The 26,716-nt window shown below is 40.4% G+C and overlaps 2 protein-coding genes across 3 annotated transcripts in view; one reads left to right on the top strand and one right to left on the bottom strand.

Annotated features, from left to right (window-relative positions):
• Positions 1 to 4,595: 4,595 nt before the first annotated feature.
• Positions 4,596 to 26,716, bottom strand: part of LOC140197661 (isocitrate dehydrogenase [NADP], mitochondrial-like) — a 66,106-nt gene continuing 43,985 nt past the window's right edge. The window contains exons 5-11 of one of the 2 annotated variants that reach the window (XM_072257944.1): positions 23,080 to 23,223; positions 21,551 to 21,687; positions 18,728 to 18,879; positions 12,747 to 12,859; positions 7,357 to 7,454; positions 6,520 to 6,612; positions 4,596 to 5,122 (exon numbers count right to left, since the gene is read on the bottom strand). In XM_072257944.1, the coding sequence (XP_072114045.1) occupies positions 5,038 to 5,122; positions 6,520 to 6,612; positions 7,357 to 7,454; positions 12,747 to 12,859; positions 18,728 to 18,879; positions 21,551 to 21,687; positions 23,080 to 23,223 (822 nt within the window). In that variant the 3' untranslated portion in view covers positions 4,596 to 5,037. The remainder of the gene's footprint in view (positions 5,123 to 6,519; positions 6,613 to 7,356; positions 7,455 to 12,746; positions 12,860 to 18,727; positions 18,880 to 21,550; positions 21,688 to 23,079; positions 23,224 to 26,716) is intronic. The other variant, XM_072257945.1, reaches the window with a different exon arrangement.
• Positions 6,475 to 26,716, top strand: part of mrps27 (mitochondrial ribosomal protein S27) — a 218,909-nt gene continuing 198,667 nt past the window's right edge. Inside the window, exon 1 of the mRNA XM_072257947.1 lies at positions 6,475 to 6,716. The gene's annotated coding sequence lies outside the window, so the exon portion shown is untranslated. The remainder of the gene's footprint in view (positions 6,717 to 26,716) is intronic.

Genomic DNA, 26,716 nt, shown 5'->3' on the forward strand with positions numbered 1-26,716 from the left:
GAAGAGACAGAAGAAGGGTGGTTGGCTTACATATAGAGAAAGCTTGGAGATGGTGGGAGAGGGAGGATAGGCAAGTGATAGAGAAGGGATGTGCTCAGACTGATGGTTTGAGATGTGTTTATTTTAATGCAAGAAGCATCATGAACAAAGCAGATGAGCTTTGAATGTGGATCAGTACTGGAGCTATGATGTTGTGGCTATTACAGAGACTTGGATGGCTCAGGGGCAGGAATGGTTACTTCGAGTGCCAGACTTTAGATGTTTCAGAAAGACAGGGAGGAAGGCAAAAGAGGTGGGGGCGTGGCACTGCTAATCGGAGATAGTGTGACAGCTGCAGAAAAGAGGAAGTCATGGAGGGATTTTCTATGGAGTCTCTGTGGGTGGAAGTTAGAAACAGGAAGGGGTCAGCAACTCTACTGGATGTTTTTTATAGACCACCCAATACTAACAGGGACATCGAGGAGCATATAGGGAGACAGACTCTGGAAAGGTGTCATCATGGTGGGAGATTTTAATTTCCCCAATATTGATTGCCATCTCCCCAGAGCAAGGGGTTTAGATGGGATGAAGTTTGAAAGAGGAAATATGAAGCTATCAGGGAGGAACTTGGAAGCATAAATTGGGTACAGATGTTCTCAGAGAAATGTACAGCAGAAATGTGGCAAATATTCAGGGGATATTTGCATGGCGTTCTGCACAGGTACGTTCCAATGAGACAGGCAAAAGATGGCAGAGTACAGGAACCCTGGTGTACAAAGGCTGTTGAAAATCTAGTCAAGAAGAAAAGCTTACGAAAGGTTCAAAAAACTAGGTAATGGTAGAGATCTAGAAGATTATAAGGCTAACAGGAAGGAGCTTAAGAATGAAATTAGGAGTGCCAGAAGGAGCCATGAGGCGGCCTTGGTGAGCAGAATTAAAGAAGACCCCAAGGCAATCTACAAGTATGTGAAGTGTAAGAGGATAAGAAGTTACAGAATAGGATCAATCAAGAGTGACAGTGGAAAAGTGTATATGGAACTGGAAGGGATAGCAGAGGTACTTAATAAATACTTTGCTTCAGTATTCACTATGGAAAAGGATCTTGGCGATTGTAGGGATGACTTACAGTGGATTGACAAGCTTGAGCATGTAGATATTAAGGAAGAGGATGTGCTGGAGCTTTTGGAAAGCATCAAGTTGGATAAGTCTCCAGGACCGGACGAGGTTTACCCCAGGCTACTGTGGGAGATTGCTGAGCCTCTGGCAATGATTTTTGTATCATCAATGGGGATGGGGGAGGTTCCAGAGGATTGGAGGGTTGCAGATGTTGTTCACTTATTCAAGAAAGCAAGTAGAAATAGACCAGGAAATTATAGACCAGTGAGTCTTAATTCATTGGTTGGCAAGTTGATGAAAAAGATCCTGAGAGGCAGGATTTATGAACATTTGGAGAGGCATAACATGATTAGGAATAGTCAGCATGGCTTTGTGAAAGGCAGGGCATGCCTTACAAGCCTGCTTGAATTTTTTGAGGATGTGACTAAACACATTGATGAAGGTAGAGCAGCAGATGTAGTGTATATGGATTTCAGCAAGGCTTTGATAAGGTATCCCATTGCAAGGCTTATTGAGAAAGTAAGGAGGCATGGGATCCAAGGGGACATTGCTTTGTGGATCCAGAATTGGCTTGCTCACAGAAGGCAAAGAGTGGATGTAGATGGGTCATATTCTGCATGGAGGTTGGTGACCAGTGGTGTGCCTCAGGGATCTGTTCTGGGACCCCATCTCTTTGTGATTTTTATAAATGACCTGGATGAGGAAGTGGAGGGATGGGTTAGTAAATTTGCTGATGACACAAAGGATGAAGGTGTTGTGGATAGTGTGGAGAGCTGTCAGATGTTACAGCAGAACACTGATAGGATGCAAAACTGTGCTGAGAAGTGGCAGATAGAGTTCAACCCAGATAAGTGTGAGGTGGTTCATTTTGGTAGGTCAAATATGATGGCAGAATATAGGATTAATGGTAAGACTCTTGGCAGCGTGGAGGATCAGAGGGATCTTGGGGTCTGAGTCCATAGGACACTCAAAGCTGCTGCGCAGGTTGACTGTGTGATTAAGAAGGTATACAGTGCATTGGCCTTCATCAATCATGGGATTGAGTTTAAGAGCTGAGAGGTAATGTTAAAGCTATAGAGGTCCCTGATCAGACCTCACATGGAGTATTGTGGTCATTTCTGGAAACCTCACTACAGGAAGGATGTGGAAACTATAGAAAGCGTGTAGAGGAGATCTACAAGGATGTTGCTTGGATTGGGGAGCATGCCTTATGAGAACAGATTGAGTGAACTTGGCCTTTTCTCCTTGGAGCGACGGAGGATGAGAGGTGACCTGATAAAGGTGTATATGATGATGACAGGCATTGATCATGTGGATAGTCTGAGGCTTTTTCCCAGGGCTGAAATGGTTATCATGAGTTTTAAGGTACTTGGAAGTAGGTACAGAGGAGATGTCAGGGGTAAGTTTTTTTTTTACACACAGAGAGCAGTGGGTGCGTGGAATGGACTGCCGGCGACAGTGGTGGAGGCGATTACGATAGGGTCTTTTAAGAGACTCCTGGATAGGTACATGGAGATTAGAAAAATAGAGGGCTACGGGTAACCCTAGGTAATTTCTAAAGTAAGTATATGTTCAGCACGGCATTGTGGGCCGAAGGGCCTGTATTTTGCTGTAGTGTTTCTATGTTTCTAAGTAACAGGCAGGGTGGACAAAGGAGAGGCAATGGATGCCATTTACTTGGATTTTTCAGAAGGCATCTGATAAGATGCCACACATGAGGCTGCTTAAAAAGATAAAATCCTATGGCATCACAGGAAAGATACTGGCATGAATAGCGAAATGGCTAACAGGCAGGAGACAGCGAGTGGGAGCAGGAGACAGCAAGTGGAAATAAAAGGGGCCTTTTCTGGTTGTCTGCCTGCGGCTAGTGGTATCCCTCAGGGGTCAGTATTAGGACCACTACTTTTCACATTTCTTGTCAGTGATTTGGATAATGGAATTGACAGCTTTGTGGCAAAGTTTGTGGATGATTTGTTCACGAGGATGATTCCCAGAATGAAGGGGTCAATATATGAGGAGCGCCTGGCAGCTTTGGGCCTGTACTCACTGGAATTTTGAAGAATGCGTGCAGATCTCATTGAAATCTTCCAAACATTGAAAGGACTAGACAGGGCGGATGTGGAGAGGGTGTTTCCTATGGTGGGGGTATCCAGAACTAGAGAGCACAGCCTCAAAACTGATGAGTGACCTTTTAGAACAGAGGCAAGGAGAAATTTTTTCCAGCTAGAGTAGGGAATCTATAGAATGTTCTGCCACAGACTGCAGTGGAAGCCAAGTCCGTGGGTATGGTTAAGGCGGAAGCTGATCATTTCCTGATCGGTCAGGTCATGAAAGGACATGGGTGAGATGGCAGATGTATTGGGTTGAGTGGGATTTGGGATCAGCCATGATGGAATGGGGAAGCAGACACGATGGGCTGAATGGCTTAATTCTGCTTCTACGTCTTATGGTCTTACAAATCTAACTATTGAAAACTATAAGAATTCTTTTGAAAGAGACTTAAATGCAGATGATTTTGAGGTGTCAATCATGAGTCACAGTTATACTGCAATGACACAGTCCCTTTGGCTCAACTCACACATACCGACTAGCTGGTGTTGTTTGTCTGCATTTTGCTCATATGCTTCTAATTTTTTACTATCCATGTTATATGAAAAGGTACATTTTAATTGCAGAAGTAGCCAAGTGAGCTCAGGACAGAAGTAAAGGGTAGCAATGGAGACTTCCCAGATATGATCTGCCCGGCAGCTCAAAGACCTGTGTTCAGTCCTGACTTTGGATGCTGCAGGTTCAAAGTTTGTACGTCCTCTCCGTGATCTCCTGGAATTCCTCTGTGCTTCTTCCACATCCTAGAGACTTGCTAGTAGGTTAATTATCTACTATAAGTTACTCCTTGGTGCAGGTTAGTGGGAAATAGAACCAAAAGGCGAGTTGATGGACATTTGAGAGAAGTCACGGAAATGGGGAGGAAAGAGGGGAATTTGGGACAAATCCTTGGGAGCAATGGTAATGGTCACTGAATCATACAGCCAGGCATTCAGTCCAAAATTAATCCCATCTTCCCCCTCTTGCCCCACAGCTTTCAATGCCCTGGCAATCAAAGTGTTTGTCCAGATACCTGTAAATGCTGTCAGAGACCCTGCTGGCAGTGTGCTCCAAGTATTCGCACTCCCAGGTCAAGAAACATTCTCCTCCCAAGACCCCACTCCCCTCTAAATCTATGTCCACCAAATCTAATTTTCATGTATCTCTGATATAATTATATTAAACTATCACCACTATCAATCTAGTGTTCAACTCTTTTATGCTAACTAGGATGCAGTGTACAGGCCATGCATGTTAACACTACTGAAAGGTTTAAAGGTTGCACTATAATTATTGTTTTAGATAGCTCAGACAGGTTTAAAATGAATTGCCAGCATTTCAGAATTTTTGCTAACAAAAATGTTACAGGTAGGCTTGTTGAAATAGTTACCATTCAGTTACTCTATTCACTGCTGTCCTGGATCTGCAGGGTTTGAAATTAGAAAGGTTAAAGTAGAAATACACAGGACAATTTGAGAAGAAAAGTACAAAACATACTGTTCCTTTTAATTTGCAAAAATCTAAATATAGTGTTCCATTAGTTACTAAACGATTTTGATTTGAACTGAGAATTTGAAATTGGTTCAGATTTGCTTTTGTGTTACAGACTCTGACAATGATACAAAACAGAGGTTTCTGGCAAACTATTGACGCAGGACGGAATTATGGGCAGTAGTTGAAATCAAATATTTTGTTTGTATTTTAACAAACTATTAAAATTAATGGTAATATCAATAAAATAAATGTCATTTCACACCCAGTGAGGAAAGCCGTTCAGCTGGAGTAAATGCCAGCTTCAGCACAGTAACGAGCAGCCTGGAAAGAGTTTTGAAGATTCTTTATTGTTCTTGGTCTGTTTCAACAACTCAACTTCTTGTCTAGGTTTTCCTTGATGACATCAAGAAATTCTTCAGTGTATACATAGTGCTGCCTCGGCTTTATACTAACAATGGAGGAAATTACAGCATATTAGTGGAAACTTTCAGAACAGGTTTTCAGCTTTCAGTTCCTTTTCAACATTGGCACAAAGAACAATTTGATATTTACAACCAGACCCAGTTGGAGTTGGTGCCTATTGTTCTGTAACAATGATTATAAGTGACTGCTCCTTGTGCTGAGCATGAACACTTCATTGCAGTCTCTTAATATAAAACTTATTTGATTAGTGATGCATGGCAATTATGCAAATGACAGACTGACTACTGATGAGAAAGTTGCATTTTTTTCCTAAAAGTGATTTATATTATTGTGCTTGTTTGCTGTCACTGCTGAATTCTGACACTTGATGCAAATCCATTTTGTAAACTGTTTTTATAGGAATTCATTTGGTTTATTTTTAAGAAGTGATCATGTTTACCTAATTGATGTTTAATTATTTGCCAATAAGTGCTGATAAAAGTTTCTTGATATAATTTAAGACACAATGAAGAAATCACAAGGGGCAAGAGTTTAAAATGAACTTCAAATGGGTGAAGAGTTGCTAACATGGGTAGTTAAATTTAAGGTGATTGTCAAAAGAATCAGAGGCAACATATGGGGGTAAGCTTCTAGAATGTATTGCCCACTGATGCACTGAAAATAGACTCAAAAGGAAATTGGGGAAAATTTGAAGGAATTATGCTGAAAGAGCTATGGGATAGGTAAGATTAACCAGTTCAATCTACTGTAAATATTGAGAAGGGCACAGATTTTGTGTTCATTTTCTGTTAGAATCTCCATTCAACAAGCCTGGCAGTCTGAGGCTGAATAAGTCTCTTTGAAAGTACAGGAGCACACTTGACCCAGAGATGAGCACTGGACCACAGCACAGTCACTAAGACTGCATATTTTTACCTCTGTTGTACTGCAGAACTCTGCCCCTCTTCTGCCGAAACACACACTCATGTATCCTGTTAGCTCCAGATTTAAACAGCTCCTAATCATTTTGGGTGGCTTTTGTCTCCATTACTCACAGATACTACTCTTTCTACAGGTATTATTTTGTTCTTTATTAGTTTTTAAAGCCTCAAGGTCTCAATACACTGGCAATTTTATCAAAATGTTATAGAAAAGCTTATATTTTCATTCAGTTCCAATCTTTCAAGAGTTAAATCAAAGCATTTCAATCGGATCTGAGCTAATTTAATACTACAACGTTTAACTCACATTTTCTAGTTTCATGGGGAAATTGACCTCATGGAAATGGTGTCAGTCACAAATATATTTTCTTTCCTGTTGTAAGTGAATGCCTTATCTAATCCCATACTTCACTTCCCTCTGATTTCTGTCTGCGCTGACACCTTTAAAGAATATTTAAAGATTCTGCAGTGACTGCATCGCTTTTAAAAATAAGTAACTTACTTCTGAAGTCCATAAATGCAAGCAGCAAGATCCTTTGTCATGATTCCGCTTTCCACAGTTTCCACACATACCTGCTCTAGTACGTCAGAAAACCTACAAGAATGTATTTGAGCAGAAATATCAGCCAACTTTATTGTAAAATGGATACCATGTCACAGATCGGGAGAAAACAGGTCTGCAGACACCATGTTTAGTAGGTATGTATAATTATCGTAAGAGACTGAAAGAAATTCAACAGGTCAGACTTGGTGCTGCCTTCCACACCAGGAAAGGCATATGGCAAGTTAATCCGATGAGGGATTTCATCCCACGAAATGTCCTAGAAAAACCCTGAATCCCTGTTAAAGCCTATAGAGGGCTATAGGTAAGCCCAGTAATTTCTAGGTAGGGCCTGTATTGTGCTGTAGGTTTTCTATGTTTTCTAAGTCTGTTTGGATTTGAATTCATCTGAAGCACTGTTGACCTGAAAATTATATTGTTAATATTTGTTTAAGTCACTGACCCAAAGCTTTATTACAACACAAAATTTTGAGTAGGGTTTATTGATATTCTTGCTGCTATTTGGCACCATTAGATTTTTTGTGCAAGGGGGATTGGCATTTGGGGTTTGACGTCCTTGTCATTTGCGCATTTTTTTCACATTTTTGGCTAAGGGGGCCGGTTGCTGGTTGAGAGATTTGTTTTTTTGTGTGTGAGGGTCTGATGTTTTTTCTACGAATGACTTCCATGGTTTTCTTTGTTTCACGGCTATCTGGAGAAGATGATTCTCAGTGTTGTTTGTATACTATGTTTGTACTTACTTCGATAATAAATGAATGTTTGAACCTTTGAACTTACTGCTTAAGCTGCTGATTGCTGTCAAGTTTTGCTCTGTGCTCCAGCCCTCGAGTCCAGGCAAATATGCTGGCAATTGGATTTGTGCTGGTGGGTTTGCCCTGATATTAAATTGAGAAAACTTAGTCACAAAATGAGTAATTTGAGCACAATCTTAGGCTTTGATATTGTGTATGATCCAGAAACGCCTGCCTTCTCACCCACTTGGAGACCAAACCAATGCAGATATGTGGCCTTAAGAAATGCAAACAAAGAGCAGGCCATTGAGCTTCCTGCACCATTCAAACAGGTTATGGCTTGCCCCAAGCTCACTGCCCATATCAACAAGGTTCCACAAACGTCCAGAAGTCATTTAGCCTTATTACTGAATATGGTCCATTACTGATCCCTGTCTCAGAGGGAAAGAATCCAAATGTAGAATCTTCTCCTTAAAGAAACTGTTCCTCATTTCAGATCCAAACACTGACCACCTGAAAGGAATAGCTTACCATTCCTATTTCCTCTCTCAGAAGCAATCTACCAGCATTTGCTTTGCTAATCCCTCTCAGAAACTTGGATCCCTTGTTCTTCAAAACTCCAGTGACCTTGGCCGAGACTACTCTTAATTTCTTAACGCGGGATTGCAAGGCTGCAATAATTGGACCAGGCTACACAGATATAATTCAAACCCAATTGCCATATCACAAATGTTATCTTTATTTTGGCAAGCCATTATAAATGTTTATGCTGATATTTTAATGGATACTACTGCTAGGTTCATTAACTTGTCTCACACTCCTGCAAAGGTGGTGCTACAGCACTCCAAATGTTAGGAAGGTTTAACTACAGCTCCCATTGCGATTCCACTGGAATTTAAAACATTAAAATACAAAAGGATAGCTGCAGACATACAACACTTGAGAAGCAACAGGATTTAAAAGGCTCCACCCAACATCTTCTCTGACAATGCAGCCCAAGTGCACGTTAGTAAGCTTCTGATGTTCTTAGCATGAAATCATAATGATTCAAATATTCAGTCCATGAATGAAATTATGCATTTTCATCTAGGAAAACTATTGGAAAATCCCTCGATGGACCATACATACATTAACATGCAACTTTTAAGTTCCTTCAATTAAAATGAAAAAGCTATTCATTTCTCATATCAAATTTTGGATAGAGGCATTGCCTGGGGGTGGGATGTGGTCAGAACTCTGTGTATCATGAATTTCTATAATGCAAAGCCATATCAAGTGGACTTTTGAACTCAGTCTACCTCATTATGATCTTGCACCTTATTGTCTACCTGCACTTCTCTGTAAATATTGCATGTTATTCTCAGTTTGTACTTTATTCTGCATTCTGTTATTGGTTTACCTTGCACTACTAGAATACACTGTGTACAATGATCTGATCTGGTCTGCCTGGCCAAGTAATTGGAGTTTCAGTGGGAGGGCATTTCAGAAACAATGAACTTAACTCCACTTAGTTAAGTTTACAGATAGTTAGGGATAAGGACTGGGCCTCAAAGACTGGACCTCAAAGGAAAGTACTAAACTGGATGAAGGCTATTTACAATAGTATTAGGTATTGATGGCAACAGTAGGTTAGGATTGGGAATCCATCTCTGACATCTACAGTATAAAGGCCAGCTGGTCAAAATTCAGAATCAACATGTTCCTGTGAGGAAGAAACACAGAGATGGCAAGGTTCAGGAATTTTACATGACAAAGGATGCTGCAAATTTAGTTAAAAAGATAAAGAAAGCAAATATAACATTTAGAAAGCTGAATTTGGACAAGGCCTTTGAGAAACACAATGGGTTCTGGTTAATTGGGCCATTAGTTAATCAGGTCTGCTGCTTATTTGGGACAACTCTTAAGGAACAAAAACTAGTTGAGAAAATAGCTGGGATCTCTTCATTTATTTGGGTACTGTTTAATTGGGACAGGAGATTATTGCCTAACAATTTCGAACTAGTGCCAGTTGCAAGCACTTGTGAGACGGTTAGATACTACCCCATGTTTGGAGCAAAGAGTTTTTAAATAGCATCAGTTGCATGTGTTTTTTTTCAAAAAGCAGTGATTTTTATCACTGATGGTTGGCAATAAATGAGCAGTAAGGCAATTCAGAACTGTTTTGCTCACTGCGGTTTCAAGCATTCAGACTTGGAGATGCCAGAAATGACTGGCAATGAAAATGAAATAAGAATATAAGAAATAAGAGCCGGAGTAGGCAATCTGGCCCACTGAGGCTGCTCTGCCATTCAGTAAGATCATGGCTGATCTGGCCACTTCACTCATCTCCACCTACCTGCCTTTGCCCCATAACCCTCAATTCCCCTACTATGCAAAAATCTATCCAATCTTGACTTAAATATGTAAACACGAGGAATTCTGCAGATGCTGGAAATTCAAGCAACACACATCAAAGTTGCTGGTGAACGCAGCAGGCCAGGCAGCAACTTTGATGTGTGTTGCTTGACTTAAATATATTTACTGAGGTTGCCTCCACTGCTTCAATAGGCAGAGAATTTCAGATTCACCACTCTTTGGGAAAAGCAGTTCCTCTTCATCTCTATCCTAAAATTGCTCCCCCGAATCTTGAGTCTACATCTCCTAGTTCTAGTCTCACCTATCAGTGGAAACAACTTTGCTGCCTCTATCTTATATAAAATTATGAAAGGAATAGATGTTTCTATAAGATCTCCTCTCATCCTTCCAAATTCCAGTGAGTACAGTCCCTGGCAACTCAGTCTCTCCTCATAGTCTAACCCTCTCATCTCTGGAATCAACTTGGCGAACCTCCTCTGCACCACCTCCAAAGCCAGTATATCCTTCCTCAAGTAAACTTATCACTGATTGGCAACCAGAGAAAACTTGTGTATCCCTACTTCAACAAATTAAAAACTACAAATAATTTGAAAGTATCAACAATCATCTAGTTATAAAAGAAAATGATGACTTGGAGGTTGCAATCATCGGCAGCATTGTATGAAGGCAGTCGTTACTGCACTACAAGGGGTGATTGATAAGTTTGTGGCTTAAGGTAGAAGGAGTCAATTTTAGAAAACTTAACTCAATTATTTTTCCTACATTTACACACTTAGTCCAGCGGTCGTGGAGCGTACGGATCCCTTCTTTGCAGAAGTCGGCGTCTTGGACCTCCAGAAGTGGTCCGCAGCAGGGTTGATTGATAAGTTTGTGGCCTAAGGTAGAAGGAGATGAGGAGAAACTTCAAACTCTCTGCATTTTCACTCAGAGTTGAACTGCACGTGCATGTAACGAGAGCTGTATAACTCATCTCCTTCTACCTTAGGCCACAAACTTATCAATCACCCCTGCTGTGGACCACCTGGAGGTCCAAGACACTCTCGTTACATGCACATGCAGCTCAACTCTGAGTGATAATGCAGAAAGTTTGAAGTTAATAACTCAAGTCCTTCTGTCTTAGGCCACAAACTTATCAATCACCCCTGCTGCAGACCACTTCTACAAAGAAGGGATCCATATGCTCCATGACCACTGGACTAAGTGTGTACATGTAGGAGGGGACTATGCTGAAAAATAAATGTGCTAGGTTTTCTAAAATTGACTCTTTCTACCTTAGGCCACAAACTTATCAATCACCCCTCATGTGTGTTTGCACTGATTTCGTTCATTTTGTGTTCCAAAGAAAGCAGCAGAGATGAATTCCTCTGTTAGTAAGTATTAGGAACTAATACAGTTTTTTTAGTACTACAGTAGTATCAGTAGTGTTCTAATTGTTCTGTGTTTCATCTAAATACATAATTTTTAACATAGTTTGTCTTTTTTTTAAATATATCTTTTTAAATTTTTCCATAAAACTTCGACTAATTAGGGCAGCCGCTTAATTGGGCCAAAATGTACTGTTCCCAATGTGTCCCAATTAACTGGAATCCACTGTGTAAGGGAAGCAGGATACATCTCAGGAGGGTTAAAAGGGTGTGAAGAGGTAAGTAGGATAAATGAAAATCCCAAAACATTCTATAAATGCATTAAAAATTAGGGAAAGAAAAGGCTCACTCAAGGACAGAGGAATGAATTTATGAGTAGAGGCAGAGGAAGTGGATAACAGGCTAAACTTGGTGTCAGTATTCAGCAAGAACATGGAGGATCATGAGCTCAAGGAAGGGTGTGCTGATATTCCAGGGCAATATACAGTAATATCAAGAGGGAGGTAGTGCTGGGTCCTGAAGAGCATTAAGGAGGGCAAGCTCTCCAGAACCTCATGAAATCTAACCAAGGCTATTGACTGAAGCAAGAAAGGAAATTTCTCGGCCCCTGACTGAGATTTTTGCATCCCCAGCCACAGACAGGGTCTCAGCGAACAGGAGAATAGCCAATATTGTTCCTCTGTTTAAGAAGGGTAATAGAAACAAACTTAGAAATTATAGACCTATGAGCACTGGGAAAATACTAGAGAAGATTCTAATGGATAGGATCTATTTGCACCAGGAAAAGCCGCCTTATTAGGGACAGTCACCATGGTTTTAGATTGGGGAGATAATGTCTTACAAACTTAAAATATTGAGTAACAAAGGCATACTTGATGATAAAAGTTGGGAAGTCCTACTACAGCTCTATAAAACATTATTTAGATCACATTTGGAGTATTGCTTGCTGCTCTGGTCACCGTATTATGGGAAGGATTTGGAGGCTTTGGAGAGGTGCAGAAGTGGTTTACCAGGAAGTTGCCTGGATTGGAGAAAATAGCTATAAGCAGAGGTTGTCCACACTTGGAGTGCTTTCTTTGGAAACTTAAGAGGCTGAGAAGCAACCTGATAGAAGTATATAAAATTATGGGAATTCTGAAATTACATTATCATTAAATTTAATAAAATTATACAATCTCCCAAGAGTGGAAACATCAAATACTAGAGGGCATTGCTTTAGGTAAACTGGGGAAGGTTTAAAGGAGATTTACAAGGCAAGTTTATTTTTCTTTACATAGTGGTAGGTATCTGCAACACACACAGGCAGGGAAGTATCAGTAGTAGGTATGATAGCAATGTTTAGCAAGCATTTCGGCAGACACATGAACAGGCATGGAATTAAGCGATACAGACCAGGTGCGGGTTTAAAATGGCAATGAGGCCAAATAGCCTTTTTCTCTGTGGCACTAGTCAATGTTCCATGTTTAATGACAGAGTCACTGATAGCAAATTAAGAAAATGTAACTAGTTCAATTACTCTTTATTCAAAGCTAGTTACAACCAATGTCACCCTGAATATCAAATGATGCTTATTTTAAACAGTAAATACTGTAGCTCCCTTTGAACAAGTTCAAACAAATGCGTTAAACGTTTCCCTTTTTCCTATGACGAGGTTTAGCGTTCAGGAAAGATGGAAGGATAAGGCGTCCTGTACTGCTCTCGACTGTAGGGCACTGACCTTCTGGTGCTCTCTGTAGTGACGAGTAACTGTTCCGTGAGCAGCTTCGGCTTCAATGGTTTTCCCATCTGGACAAATCAGCACCGACGTCATCAGCCCAAGAGAACCAAATCCTGTGGAGAAAATGTCATTATGACAAGACCAGACAAGGCATTAGTCAACATATTTAAAGCATTAATTGCCCTTCCCCCCTCCAGATTGCTTCATAATACATTATTGCTAGTATAAACTTGAATTACTTTTCATACATGCAACTATGCACTTGTGTTTTTTAATATATAAATTTTGGGCAGTTACTTTCCCTCTTCCCCCTCCCATCATATAACTTTATGCTCATCAAGACAATGGACATCACCAAAGGAGATGGAAACCTGCCAGTTCAGATCATGGTGCTGTAATAAAAATAGCAAGTGCCGGAAATACTCAGCAGGTCAGAGAGCAACCATAGAAGCACAGACAATGTTTCAGGTGGGAATCATTTGGGTATATGGGAGGTGACAGGGTGTAAAAAGCAAAGGGCTGAACAAGATGAAATGCAACAGGAGAGGACACTAGACCAGGGAATAAAGGAAAACAGGTGGGGAACCCAGAGTGAGAAAGGTGTGGGCGATGGGCCGGTCATGGGAGTAGGGGAGGGGAAAGAGAGGGGTAAAAGGGCCAGAGAGACAAGGGAAAAGAAAAGTCAGGGATGAGCGGTTACTGGAAGTTAGAGAAATCGATGTTGATGCAGTCAGGTTGGAGAATACCAAAATGAAATATGAGGTGTTGTTCATCTCATCTGCACCCAGCCTCAACTTGGTTGTGGAGGATGTCACGGACAGACATGCCAGGGTGGGACTGGGAAGTGGAATTAAAATGTTTGGCCACCAAGAGATCCCAGCTGTTACAGTGGTGGGAACGAAGGTGCTCTACAAAGCGATCTCTCAGTCTGTGTCAGGTCTCACCGCTGTAGAGGAGGCTGTACCAGGAGCACTGGATGCAATAAGTGGCACTGATAGATTCACATGTGAAGTACTCTCCTCCCTCACCTATCTACTTTCTCCCTCTCACCAGATTTACCCATCATCTGCCAGCTTGGGCTCCTCCACCATCACCTTTTTTATTCTGGCTTCTGCCCGCTTTCTTTCTAGTCCTGATAAAAGGTCTCAACTCAAAATGGCAACTATTCCTTTCCCTCCATAGATGCTGCCTGGCTTGCTGAGTTCCTCCAGCATTTGTGTGTATTGCTCCAGTTTTTCTAGCATGTGCACCCTCTCTCATGTCTCTAATGTTTCAGGCCAGCAGCCTTTCCCTGTGTTAATGAAGGGTCAAAGGTAAATCTGTTTTAAGCTGCACAGGAAGACTTCTTTTGAGGTGGGGGCAAAGAGAATAAGAAGCTGGGAAGATGTTTTATTCAAATCCTTCATTTTCCAGGATCTAGATATCACCGGCAAGGCAAAGTTTAATGAATACTCTTAAGTGGCCTTGAAGACAGTGGTAACTGTTCTTCTCATGCCACAGTGTTGTTGCGTGGGTACAGTAAAGATAAATAGGAATCCATGGGTTTTTACCATTGTCTTTGGCCTCTTGCCCTCTTCAAACAGTGCTTTTTTTCCCCCCAACAAAGCTAGTTTAAGGTATAGCATCTTACCTTCTGACTATGCTATACAGTATTCTCCTAGGCCACAATAACAAACTTCACAATTTAGCTGAGAGACACTTCAGCCATGTACCAGCACTTTCCCTAACATTTTTCCTCTTCTGGTATTTTCAGAGTTCATCCGGACATAACTTTTGTTATACTCTGGTATAAACCATCCTCTTTCAGCCAGTTCCTCTTGTCTATCACAGTTCTGCCCATTTATCTCTTTCCCTCCCACACATTCTGCAAACCACAGACATCACTGCAGATGCAAGATCAGTGTTCCAGAGTGAACCTGCAGAAAGCAGACGTGTGGAGGGTGTTTAATGAACAATTGCACAGAGTACAGGAAAGGTATGTTCCTGTTAGAAGGAAGGACAGGGATGGAAAGATAAGAGAACCCTGGATGTCCAAAGAGATGATGAATTTAGTCAAGAAGGAAAAAGGAAAGTATGTAAAGCTTCAGAAGTAAGGATCAAACGGAGCATGAGCATTATAAATGTAATGTGATGGTTAAAATTTCTACTGCGACGCTGTGAGGTTATTTTACTTCAGCAGTTTTCTGTAAAAACAGTGTGTCCTGCTGGAAAAAGCTTTGGCTAAAGATAAGGAACCATGTTGTCCAACTTCGGACTGTTGAATCAGCCAATCAAGATCGTGGGATGTGATTGAAGGTTCTAGAGAGCCGGGAAGAGTTTTCTAAAGTACAATAGCCTGGTTTCAGGTCTTTTGGCGGGAGATGCAGCAAGAAGAGCACCAGGGAAGACGCCAGGAGGATCCAATCCGAAGGAGTACTTCATGAGGTGGAGGATTCCAAGAAGAGAAGGTCTACCTGAGGTTGATGATGAGAATTCAGCGCGCGAGTAAAGTGGTACACCCAGCTACTACAGAAATGAGCTCCGATGTTTATGTGCACTGGTTTAACTGCAGTCGCCCTTTTACTTTTCTTTCTCTTGCTCTGTTAACTGCTTGATAAAGCTGAAAATTGGTAGATGTACTTTCTTTATACCTTCATGCTGGTGTACAGTCTGTCATTTCTGGGCTCTCGTTTGAACCCCAAATTAAACTGACCCTAGATGTGTATTGCTTATGAAGGGTGGCCTTCTCACCACTCAGTCACGTGGCTGTTAGCAGATTTAGCTAACCAGCCATGTTGGTATACGAACCCTGGTGAGAGGGTTACATCAAGAAGTCAGAAAGCAACTCAAGAAAGGAATTAGGAAAGCAAGGAGGGGCCATGAAAAGTCTTTGGCAAGTAGGTTAAGGTGAATCCCAATGCTTTCCATACATACATCAAAAGTAAGAGGATAACTAAGGAACAGGTTGGACCACTCAAGGATAACGAGGGGAACATTTGCTCGGATGCAGATAATGTGAGAGAGGAACTTAATGAGTCTTTTACTTCAGTATTCACCAAGGAAAAGGATGTGGAGGACCGGGAGATCACTGCTGAAAACATTGGGACGTCTAGAGGTCAAGGAGGAGGAAGTGTTGGGTCTCCTAATGAGTACAAAGGTGGATAAGCCCCCAGGCCTGATGTGATTTACCCCACATTATTGAGGGAGGTAAAAGACAAGAATGTTGGAGCCTTGACCAGTACCTTCGTGTCCTCTCTAAGCACAGGCGAGGTCCCGGAGGACTATCAAGGGAATAAGGGAAACTCCTGGAAACTATAGACCAGTGGATCTCACAGGAGTTGTAGGGAAATTGCTGGAGAAAATTCTTAGGGATAGGATATATGAGTATGTGAAAACCCATGGCCTAATTAGGAAGAGCCAGTATGGCTTTGTTCGGGGCAAACTGTGTCTTACCAACTTGATTGAATTTTTTGACAAGGTGATGAGAGAAATTGATGAAAGTAGAGCAGTGGCTGTTGTCTACATGGATCTGTGTAAGGCATTTGACATGGAAGGCCAATCCAGAAGATTAAGATGCATGAGGTCTGCGGCGAATTGGCTGTTTGGATTCAGAACTGGCTTGCACATAGAAGACAGAGGGTAGTGGGCGAAGGGACTTATTCAAGCTGGAGTGTTCTGCAGAGATCTGTGCTGGGACCCCTGCTGTATGTGATGCATGTAAATTGTCTGGATGAAAATGCAAGTGGGTGGGTTAGTAAGTTTGCAGATAATACCAAAATTGGTGGAGCCGTGGATAGTGTAGAAGACTGGCATATACAGCATGATATAGATCGGTTGCAGACGGGGCAGAGAAATGGCAGATGGAGTTTAGTCCAGGTAAATGTGAGGTGTTGCACCCTGGTAGGGCAAATGCAAGGAGGCAGTACACCATTAAGGCAAAATTCTTAACAGTGCTACTGAGTAGAGAAAATAGGGTTCAAATTCAAAACTCCTTATGGCTACACAGGTCGATAGGGTGGTTAAGTAAACCTCTGAGTAAAAAAACCTTCCTTTAATATCCCCCTTGAACCTCCCACCCCTTACCTTATTCCGCATTAAAGCACAACAACAGCTTCACAAAACCATTTTCCTGTTTATATCCTCACTTACAGAAGTGACATTATTTTAATTCAAGGGATATATTAACATTTCCACTTCTACTTCATGAAAGTGACTTCCATCCAGATGAAGGAATGAAAACCCTCTTGCTCATTTGATAAGTAACACATTTCTTTTTATTTCTCATGGGTTACTGACAACACAGGCATTTATAGTATTTCATTAATTACCCCAGAACTGGTAAAGAAGTTAATCAAGCTTAATTACATTGGGATCTCCAGCATGGATGGCAGATTTCCTTCTCTTGAAGGCACTGCTAAACCAAATAGGTTTCTACTATACAATAGGCTCATGGCTGCTGTAACTAAGAAAACTCGTCACTTTAAATTACTGATTACTCAAGGTTAAATTCTGCAGACTTTGAACTAGTGCTTTTGGATCAATGGTGGAAATCTTTGGTTGCTGGAACAGTAACTAACCAAATTAACACACACAAAATGCTGGAGAAACTCAGCAGGCTAGGCGACATCTATGGAAAAAAAAAGTACAGTAGATGTTTCGGGCTGACACCCTTCAGCAGTTCTGGGGGGAAAAAAAAAATCATCTTTTTTTTCTTCAGTCCTGCCAAAGGGTCTCGGCCTGAAACGTCGACTGTACTTTTTTCCGTAGATGCTGTCTGGCCCACTGAGTTCCTCCAGCATTTTGTGCGTGTTGTTTTGGATTTCCAGCATTTGCAGATTTTCTCTTGTCAGTAACTTAACCATTTTGGTACGTTGCCCTGGAGTGGGCTTCAACAGAACATCAACTGCCACGTGAGGTTTTAGCACACATGAATGCAGCATGGCCTACGTGTTACATTTCTGCAAAACATCTTCAACATAAATAACATTTCAAGACACTTCACAACAGGCAGAAGGAAGTCTGGCACAGAGCTACAAGGAAGAGATTTAAAAGGATGGCCAAATCTTCAAACAAAAAAAAAGTGAGTTTTAGAAAAGGAAAGTAGAAAAAGCAGAGATGGAGACTTCAGGGCAGAAGCTAGACATCAGACGGTAATCTAAATGAGGGAATAATGCACAAGACCTTTTAGCCAAATGACATGAGTGGAAATTATCATGATATCATAGGGTCAACTGCCTCAATGAATGGACTAGGGGCGGGGGGTGTGCGTGATGCAATGTAGTATAGGTCAGAGGTGATACCAAAGCAGAGCAAGAAACAATACAAGACAGAGACATAGAACACGACAACTCCTGCTCCTAGAAGTGGCAAGTTTGAGTGAAAGCTGACACGGGAATCAGGAAGACTGGAGAAACATCATCAAAAATTAGCAATAATAGAACTGTTCCAATATACACAATGGTTATATGAGACAACATGATTGTGAAAATACACGATTGGTATCCTCCTATGTAAAACAGTGTCATGAACTCCCTCAAGTATAGGGAATGAAATCAAAACAGCACCTAAAGTTTTTACACACTGTAAATTAACTCACTATTTGCATAATGACAAAACCAAAGAGAAAAAGAGAAAATCCTGGGGAAATCAATGCAAATAAAATTTAATACATCCGATAATGATTTCTCAAGGCAGTTGCTGAATCACTTTAAGTCTAAATGTGGTGGGGGGGGGGGCAAGAGAGACAACAGAGAAGAGCTGGAGGGAGAATAATGTGGAGGCACAGAGACAATAATGCATAGTGTGAAACTGATAATTTAACAAATGATACCATAACAACCCAAGTAAATACACTCAAAATTACAATGCTGAACGATGTAATTAGTATTAACAATCCATTTAGCAATTGTCTTTATAGATTGCAGAACATTTACAAATACATTTTGCCAAAGTGTACCGATGAATCTTTTAAAGAAAGTAGTCTCTCTTTAATCGAGAATTACCTTGTGCCAGGATGTCAGACTGAACATCTCCATCATAGTTCTTACAAGCCCAGACAAAACCTCCTGAGGACTTCAACATCTGTGCCACCATATCATCGATCAACCGGTGCTCATACCAGATACCCAACTTATCAAAAGTTGCTTTATAATTACTATTGGAGCAAAAGCAAATATTAAACCTTGTCTAATCAATCCAACCACCCATAAATGAACAAAATGATGAACTCCAAAAAGCTGATTTTGCACTTCAGACATTTAATATAAGCAGAGATGAACATAAGTTTACGAGACATGTCATGGTGGGTTCTGGCAAGTTTGCTACTGATTCGCCATACCACGGCAGCCACATGCATCATATAAATCATAATAGCATTTCAATATCAAGATCTTCTGTGGTTAAATTTCAGGAACCAATTCCAAGATATCCTTAGTGAATAGTTCAATTACATTTGGTATTTGGCAGTAATGGCTCCAGGCATCTAAATTTTATAGCATTGGCTATGATAATAGTTATCCTCAGGAACAAAGGGCTTTCATGCATGGTTACTCAGCATGGCCCCTGCTAGAGACCATATGTCTGCACAATAAAACTGTCCAATGTGTAGAAATGCCTGCCAGACAGAACAGACCATATGGCCCCTCAAGTCAACTCTGCCAATTAGTAAGATCATATGACACTGGACTCAACAACACTTTTCTGTTCATCTCTAATAATCCTACACACAGCTATCACACAAAACTTGACTGTATTTAATAGTTCTTCCTCCACAGCTCTCTGGAGAGGGAATTCCAGAGATTCAAGACTCTCAGAGTTGAAATTCTTCCTCTATCTTAAATGGGTGACCTCTTTTACTGAAACAATTCTTCCATGAGAGAAAACGTCCTCTCAGCCTGTAAGCCTCTTAATGCTCGAAGTTTTTCTTTCAACCTTTAAGCTAACACTTCCATTTGTTTTGGCAATGTTAGAGAGACAGTAAATAGTTATGAAATGGCTAAGTTTAGCTATGATACAATATCTTATGGGCTGTAGAAAATAATTTAGTCATTTGTGTCTTAACATTTCACGAGCATGAGTTTCCATCTCCTAATGGCCTAGCAGTAAAAAATTAAGCTAAATATCAGGGTCCAAAAAGAACTGTATCTTTTTCAAAAGAAGTTACCAAAGGCTAGGCCCAACTAAGTGGCAGCTCATAAAGCAGAATATAGAGAAGTTGTTTTGTTTAAAATCAATGAAAATGCAGAAAATGAAAAGGAGAACAAGTTTATTAATAGTTTATTGTAATTCCTTCCTCATCAGTACTGCTTGTAACCTCCTTCATAACAATTCAGCAAACTGCAAGTTAAGAAATCAGAGTTTTAATGGATGAGTTATTAACACGCAGAGTTAGACTGGATTATGAGTAAATTTAATAAAGGTTTTTAAAGTTATGTCGCGGTTAAGTAAGAGTACATAGGGAAAAACATAACCACTGACAAGTGTAACAAGGACTTAGATTTGAAATAATTGGCAAAGGATACAAGAGGCAAGATGAGATGTCATGAACTGGAATGTATTTGAAAAAATGGTGGAAGCAGATTTAATTATGAATTTTAAAAGGAAATTGGATACAAACTTAAAATAAAATGCAATATGCAAGACCAGAAGAGTGGAACAACATGGACAATGCTTTCAACGCACTGGTTAAAGCACAATAAGTGGCCTCCTGTTAACTTGTAACTCGTGAATAACAACACTGAAATGGAGTAGCTTGACATGTTCAGTAATTTAATTATACAGAGACAAGATACATCAAATGTACTGAAATAAATAAACCTGATTATAAAAATTTATAAACACTAATCTGTGATGTTACACAATGGTTCCACAATAGATATTGGTCTTTGCGAGTCATTTCCCAAAAAGACATCCAAATTGTTTACAGAAGCAACTCTAATTGGTAAATTGAAGGAAATAATTTAGGCAGAAAAGTTTGTAACACTGGCACAGAATTTTTCAATAACATTAATGAACAACATGGGGACACTGCTCTGTATTCACATTTTGTTTTTGTTTTCTATAATTTGGCAGTTCAAATGGTTTCGTCATGGACTGAAGGGACTGGTTCTGTGACTTTCTATGACTCTAATTATAGTTAACAGTTTTGGTAACCCTTTATAATTAGCAGTGGTAAATAGCATTTGCTAATAATCTGTACACTTTCTTCTGTTTTTCCTCTTTCTTGGGCATTCTGTCTTTCACATTTCAGTTGAACAAAACTAAATATAATATGTACATTTTAGTTTATTCACAGTATAAGGCCAGCATTTCTTACACATCTCCATTTCTTCTGAGAATCATCTGCATTAGTGCACAACACAAAGACACTTGCACAATTTTGAAACTTGGGGAGCTGTAAGACTTTTACCCAATGGGAACAAATGGGACAACATTATCAAGTCTGGATGGTGTGTAAATTGGGAGAAATAAATGGTGCCTAGGTGCCCTGTATTTAAACTTTATTTTCTTACAACATAGAAGGCAAGTCATCCCTTCAAATGAATATCAGCTCTCAGAGCAATCCCATCACTCCCACTGCCATCACCCTTACTATCTTACAAGCACATCATCTCCAGATTCTCCTATCATCCACTTACCCGACGGGTAATTTACAGCAGCCCAATTAAACCTACCAATCAGGGTGTTTCTGGGATTTGAGAAACCAGAATACCTGGAGGAAACTCAGGGATCACATGGAAAACACGCAATCTCCACACCATTAACCTGCATTTAGCAAACCTGCAACAGAAAATATTCTTTTCATTAGATTCTCTGGGAAAACTTACTGATCAAAAATATCCTGGAATATGTCCTTAAACCTTCCATCATATGCTTTCATAATAGTGTTTTTGGTACTCATATAAAGAGGCCATTTCTTGGATAGGGCATATTGGAAGCAGCTGTGTGCAAATCCTGTAATAGACTGGTATTAAAAAGGGGAAAAGATTATTCACATTATATGATGTGTACGAGAGTTCGAACATCATGTTGCAGTTATAATAACTATCGGTTAGACCAACTCTTGTCAGCCACCACTGCGGCAGAACATAGATTAAGAGATGGGTTGAACAAAGGAAGGTTTAAAACATCCAAAGGACTGTTTCACTGAAGCAAAAGACAGAATATAAGGTAATTAATGTGAGGGCCTATTCAAGCAGTAACACAGTCCAAAACAGAGTAAACAAGGCTGATTTGAAAAAAGGACTATTGAAATGACATGGTGTTAGAAAACAATGATAGAGTGTAGACTATGGTATTAAGAATAAGCGTAGCCTGAAAATAATACTCCTGGAGTCAACGTGACACAGCCACAGGAAAGGTTTTGAGAGATAGACTGTGATTTTCATCTATTAAGTATTTCTTCTTTGTACTGAATGTAACTTCCTTAATAAATCTGTCATATTTATAACCAATATAGCTGAACATTATAGTTCACTGCAGTCAAGACTGAATCTCTCTACTTTAAATTAAATTTTCTCTGTAAAATAAACCCACTAACTGGCAAATCTTGCAGAAGAGGGAAGAGGGAGGACAGGGGAAAGGGGAATGAGAGGAGATAGTTTTTTGCCAAGTATCTGGACAGTAAATTGAATGCAGTCTATTATCTCCCATGCATTGTAAATGTTTGCTCAACAGTTTAATTTATATTAATAGATTTGACTTTTGAGTAATTAAGTCTTACCATTTTCTAAAGGTATTATCAGTTTTATTCTGAACTGTTCATTTATCCCTTGAGCCTGGTACAAAGAAACAAACAAAAGAAAATCTGCAGATGCTGGAAATCCAAGCAACACACACAAGATGCTGGAAGAACTCAACACGCCAGACAGCATGAAGGGTCTCAGCCCGAAATGTAGACTATACTCTTTTCCATAGTTGCCGCCTGGCCTGCTGAGTTCCTCCAGCATTTTGTGTGTGTTACAAAGAAACAAAGCTCATCCAGGTCTCCTCCATTGTCACATTCAATTACTCACTTCAGAAACGCTCACTACTACACTAAACCAACTAACGTGCATCAAGTTGTGGAACTCTCATACAATATAAATACAGCTGTCAGAGTTGGGCTGATGTTTTGACATAGAACCTGGGCAATTGGTGTAATTATAACACTAGACCTCTCCCTATAACTTCTGCAGCACCACCTCTCCACCTCCTCTCCCAACTGACATACTATCCTGATCGTGGGAAAGAAAAATCATTTGGCTCCCTACCTAGGACCAAAATGGACGAGTCGTTTTGACCTTCCAGGGTAATTGGAGATAAGGAACGAATGCTCAGAAATGAATCAAAATTTAGTCAGTTTGAAATGTCTTACCTCATCAGTGTTGTACATTCCCATTCCCACTCCTCCACCAGGGAACTCAAACACATTCCATTCCAGGGATTCACTTCCATCTTTGGGGAGGAAGACAAGCTTAAAGTTACCTGGCTTGTCCATGACAAAATCTATCGCTCGATACTGAAAGGGAATTATTGTTAATATTAGATACCATTCAAAATAAAACAAGTAATCAATAAAAGGCCTTTCAGTATAACTCTCCACACTTGATTCCCAAAACAGATGCAAGTGCTGACCCCAAATGAGATTCATTCAGTTCTCCTGTATTTTCACAAGATTCTCTAGTTCTTGGTTTAATTGACATCTACGGTATGTTGATGTTTTGGGGGCGGGCTGAAGAACAGAAGAGATGCAGTGGTCAGCACAGCAGACATTAGTATCTGTCATCATTCACGTGACATGAATATCTGTACGGTCTCTCACAGCCATAAAGAAATTTTAAAACATGGGTCTCATGGACCCTGCAAAGTTAGTTCCACTCATATCTTCTATACAATCTGACTCAAGGTTCAAGATTGTTTACTGTCATTCTTCAGTACACAAGTGTAACAGAGAAAAATGATTGTTACTTCAGATCTGATGCAACATAAAAAACGTAATAAATATAAATGTAAAAGCAATGTACAACTAACTGTTGAGTGTGGCTGTATATACGTAAGATTAGCTTACTACTGTTGGCCATAAAGGAATTAAAATATGGAAGAAAACATTAAACGCAAATGGATCAAGGACAATGGACGTAGACGGACAAGAACCCTTTATTCTTGCCACGAGCTTGAAGGAATGGAAGCTGCTGTTTTGTGAAGCTGCCCTGTAAGCTCCATTTGGTGAACTATTTGATGTACAGATTCTTGCTCTGGGATAACTTAATCAGAGTAATTGAACATGGACACAAGTATTTCTGTTAATGATCTGCTAAACCTGAGACCATTCTCAGATAAACTGTTTATTGTGTAGGATGGCAGGTTTGCAGAAGTAATCTCGTTATCTCTGTCTAGTGCGTGGGTGACCCACTTTGACTGGTCTGAACCAAGTCAAATAGAAAAAAAGAAGTCACCTACAGCATGAAGCTGTGTAGCCCATGGCGACATCCAATGGGAATCTGACACAGGTAAGTCAGATGATCTTGACCAATGAGATTGAAATGCACCATTTGAACTGATAAGGAAAGAGTATAAGGATGAAAAGCTTCAAATGCAAAGAAGCAAGAACTCCAGAAAGTTACTATTGCAAGGAAGAATCCCATGAGTATTGGTACAGAGGGAACAGCAGAATTCATGTTTTAAGTTGGTGGCCGAGGGTCAACATAGCTAGGTTGATGTTTGTGCAGAGACAATAAAGTGCGAGCTTTGATTAATTAAGAGTTGTGTAGTGAATTGTCTAACCTAGACCTGTTGAGATTGGTTAACATTACATCCTAACCACCCCAATGTTTTGAGACAGCCTCTCTCAAAAGGATTTTATCATTAAGGGGTGCAATGAGCTTGATCTCCATAAACAGAAATGCAGTAGGCAGCATCAAAAACTAGACAATTTTTTGACTTTGATAAGTCCTTGACCATTAATCATGAAGAATAGGGCATCCTCCTTAACTTTAGGTTGTCTGCAGAAATCCGCCTGCACCTTATATCATGACATGCAAGCCCCAATTTTAATCAACGGGTCCACAACACACTGAAATGGCTTCACTTCTCTTGCTACAATAATGAGATCTTTAAAATTTTCCTCTTCACCTCCCCTCTTAATTCTTTGTCTTAGGATCTAACAGTTCTCAAATTTGCCTCATATGGACCTTACAATGCATTTCTACATAAATGGTGTAAAAATGTAGGCTGCTATCAATAAGGACTCAAGTTCCTTCTTCCCACCACTGGACAATGCCACTGATGAAAGCAAAATATCACTGTCTTATGACGGTGGTCAAAGCCATTCTTCGAAGAATTTACTACTGTAAAGGCAGTCTACCAAATCCTTGCTGGCAGGCGTGCTAGAGTATTTGGGAAGAGTTTAAACTAATTTGGCAAGGTGATGGGAACCAGAGTGAGAGAGCTGAAGATGGAGCAGTTGGTATACAAGCAGTGGTAGTGTGCAGTGAGACCATCAGGAAGGACAAGCAGATGACAGGGCAATATTGCAGTCAGTGGGATGAGCTGCAGTGCAAAAGGGGGACAAAATAGAAAAGAGTGATGAATGCAGGACTGAAGGTATTATATTTGAGTGCACACAGTATACAAAATAAGGTAGATGATCTTGTAGCACAGTTAAAGATTAGCCAGTATGACATTATGGGCATCACTGATTCGTGGCTGAAAGAAGATTATAGTTAGGAGCTTAACAACCAAGGGTACACATTATATTGAAAGGACAAGTGGGTACGGAGAGGGGGTGGCTTGGCTCCGTTGGTAAAAAAATTATACCAAATCCGTAGAAAGAGGTGACATAGGTGATCATAAGATGTATAATCCTTGTGGGTAGAGTTAAGAAACTGAAAGGGAAAAAATACTCTGATATATGAGTTATATATCCTGGCCTCTGAACAGTAACCAGGATGTGGGCTACAATTTACAACAGGAGAGAGAAAAGGCATGTCAAAAGGGCAATCTTATGACAGTCATGGGGGTTTCAAAATGCAATTAGGTTGGGAAAATCAGGTTGGTGCTGGATCCCAAGAAAGAGAATCTATGGAATGCCTACAAGATGGCTTTTTAGAGCTGCTTGCAGTTGAGCCCACTGGGGAATCAGCTATTTTGGATTGGGTGAAATGTAATGGATTTGATTAGGGAACTTAAGCTAAAGGAACGCTTAGCAGGCAGAGATCATATTATGATAGAATTCACCCTTCCATTTGAGACGGAGAAGCTAAAGTCAGAGGTATCAGTATTAGTGTGGAGTAAAGGGAATTACAGAGCATGAGAGGGGAACTGGACAAAAGTTGATTAGAAGGGGACTCTAGCATGGATGATGGCAGAGCAGCAATGGCTGGAGTTTCTGGGAGCAGTTCAAAAGGTGTTGGATAGACATATCCCAAAGAAGTAGTATTCTGAAGACAGGATGATGTAATCATGAAAGTCAAAGCCAACATAAAAGCAAAAGAGGGGGCATATACGGTGGATACACGGTGTATCGGAAGGATAGGAAATTAGGCAGAGGGAGAGGCGTGGCTTTATTGGTAAGAAATGATATTAAATCATTAGAAAGAGGTGATATAGGATCGGAAGGTGCAGAATCTTTATGGATTGAGCTAAGAAATCGCAGGGGTAAAAGGACCCTGATGGCAGTTATATACAGGCCTCCAAACAGCTGCAGTGATGTGGACAACAAATTACAACAGGAAATAGAAAAGGTTTGTCAGAAGGGCAGTGTTATGATAATTGTGGGGGATTTTAACATGCGAGTGGATTGGGGAAATCAGGTCAGCACTGGATCTCAAGAGAGAGAATTTGTAGAATGTCCGCGAGATGGCTTTTTAGAACAGCTTGTTGTTGAGCCCACTAGGGGACCGGCTGTACTGGATTGGGTATTGTGTAATGAACCGGAGGTAATTAGAGAGATTGAGGTGAAGGAACCCTTAGGAGACAGTGATCATAACATGATTGAGTTCACTGTGAAATTT

Source organism: Mobula birostris, chromosome 5 (genome assembly GCF_030028105.1).
Source record: "Mobula birostris isolate sMobBir1 chromosome 5, sMobBir1.hap1, whole genome shotgun sequence".
NCBI classification, from domain to species: domain Eukaryota; kingdom Metazoa; phylum Chordata; class Chondrichthyes; order Myliobatiformes; family Myliobatidae; genus Mobula; species Mobula birostris.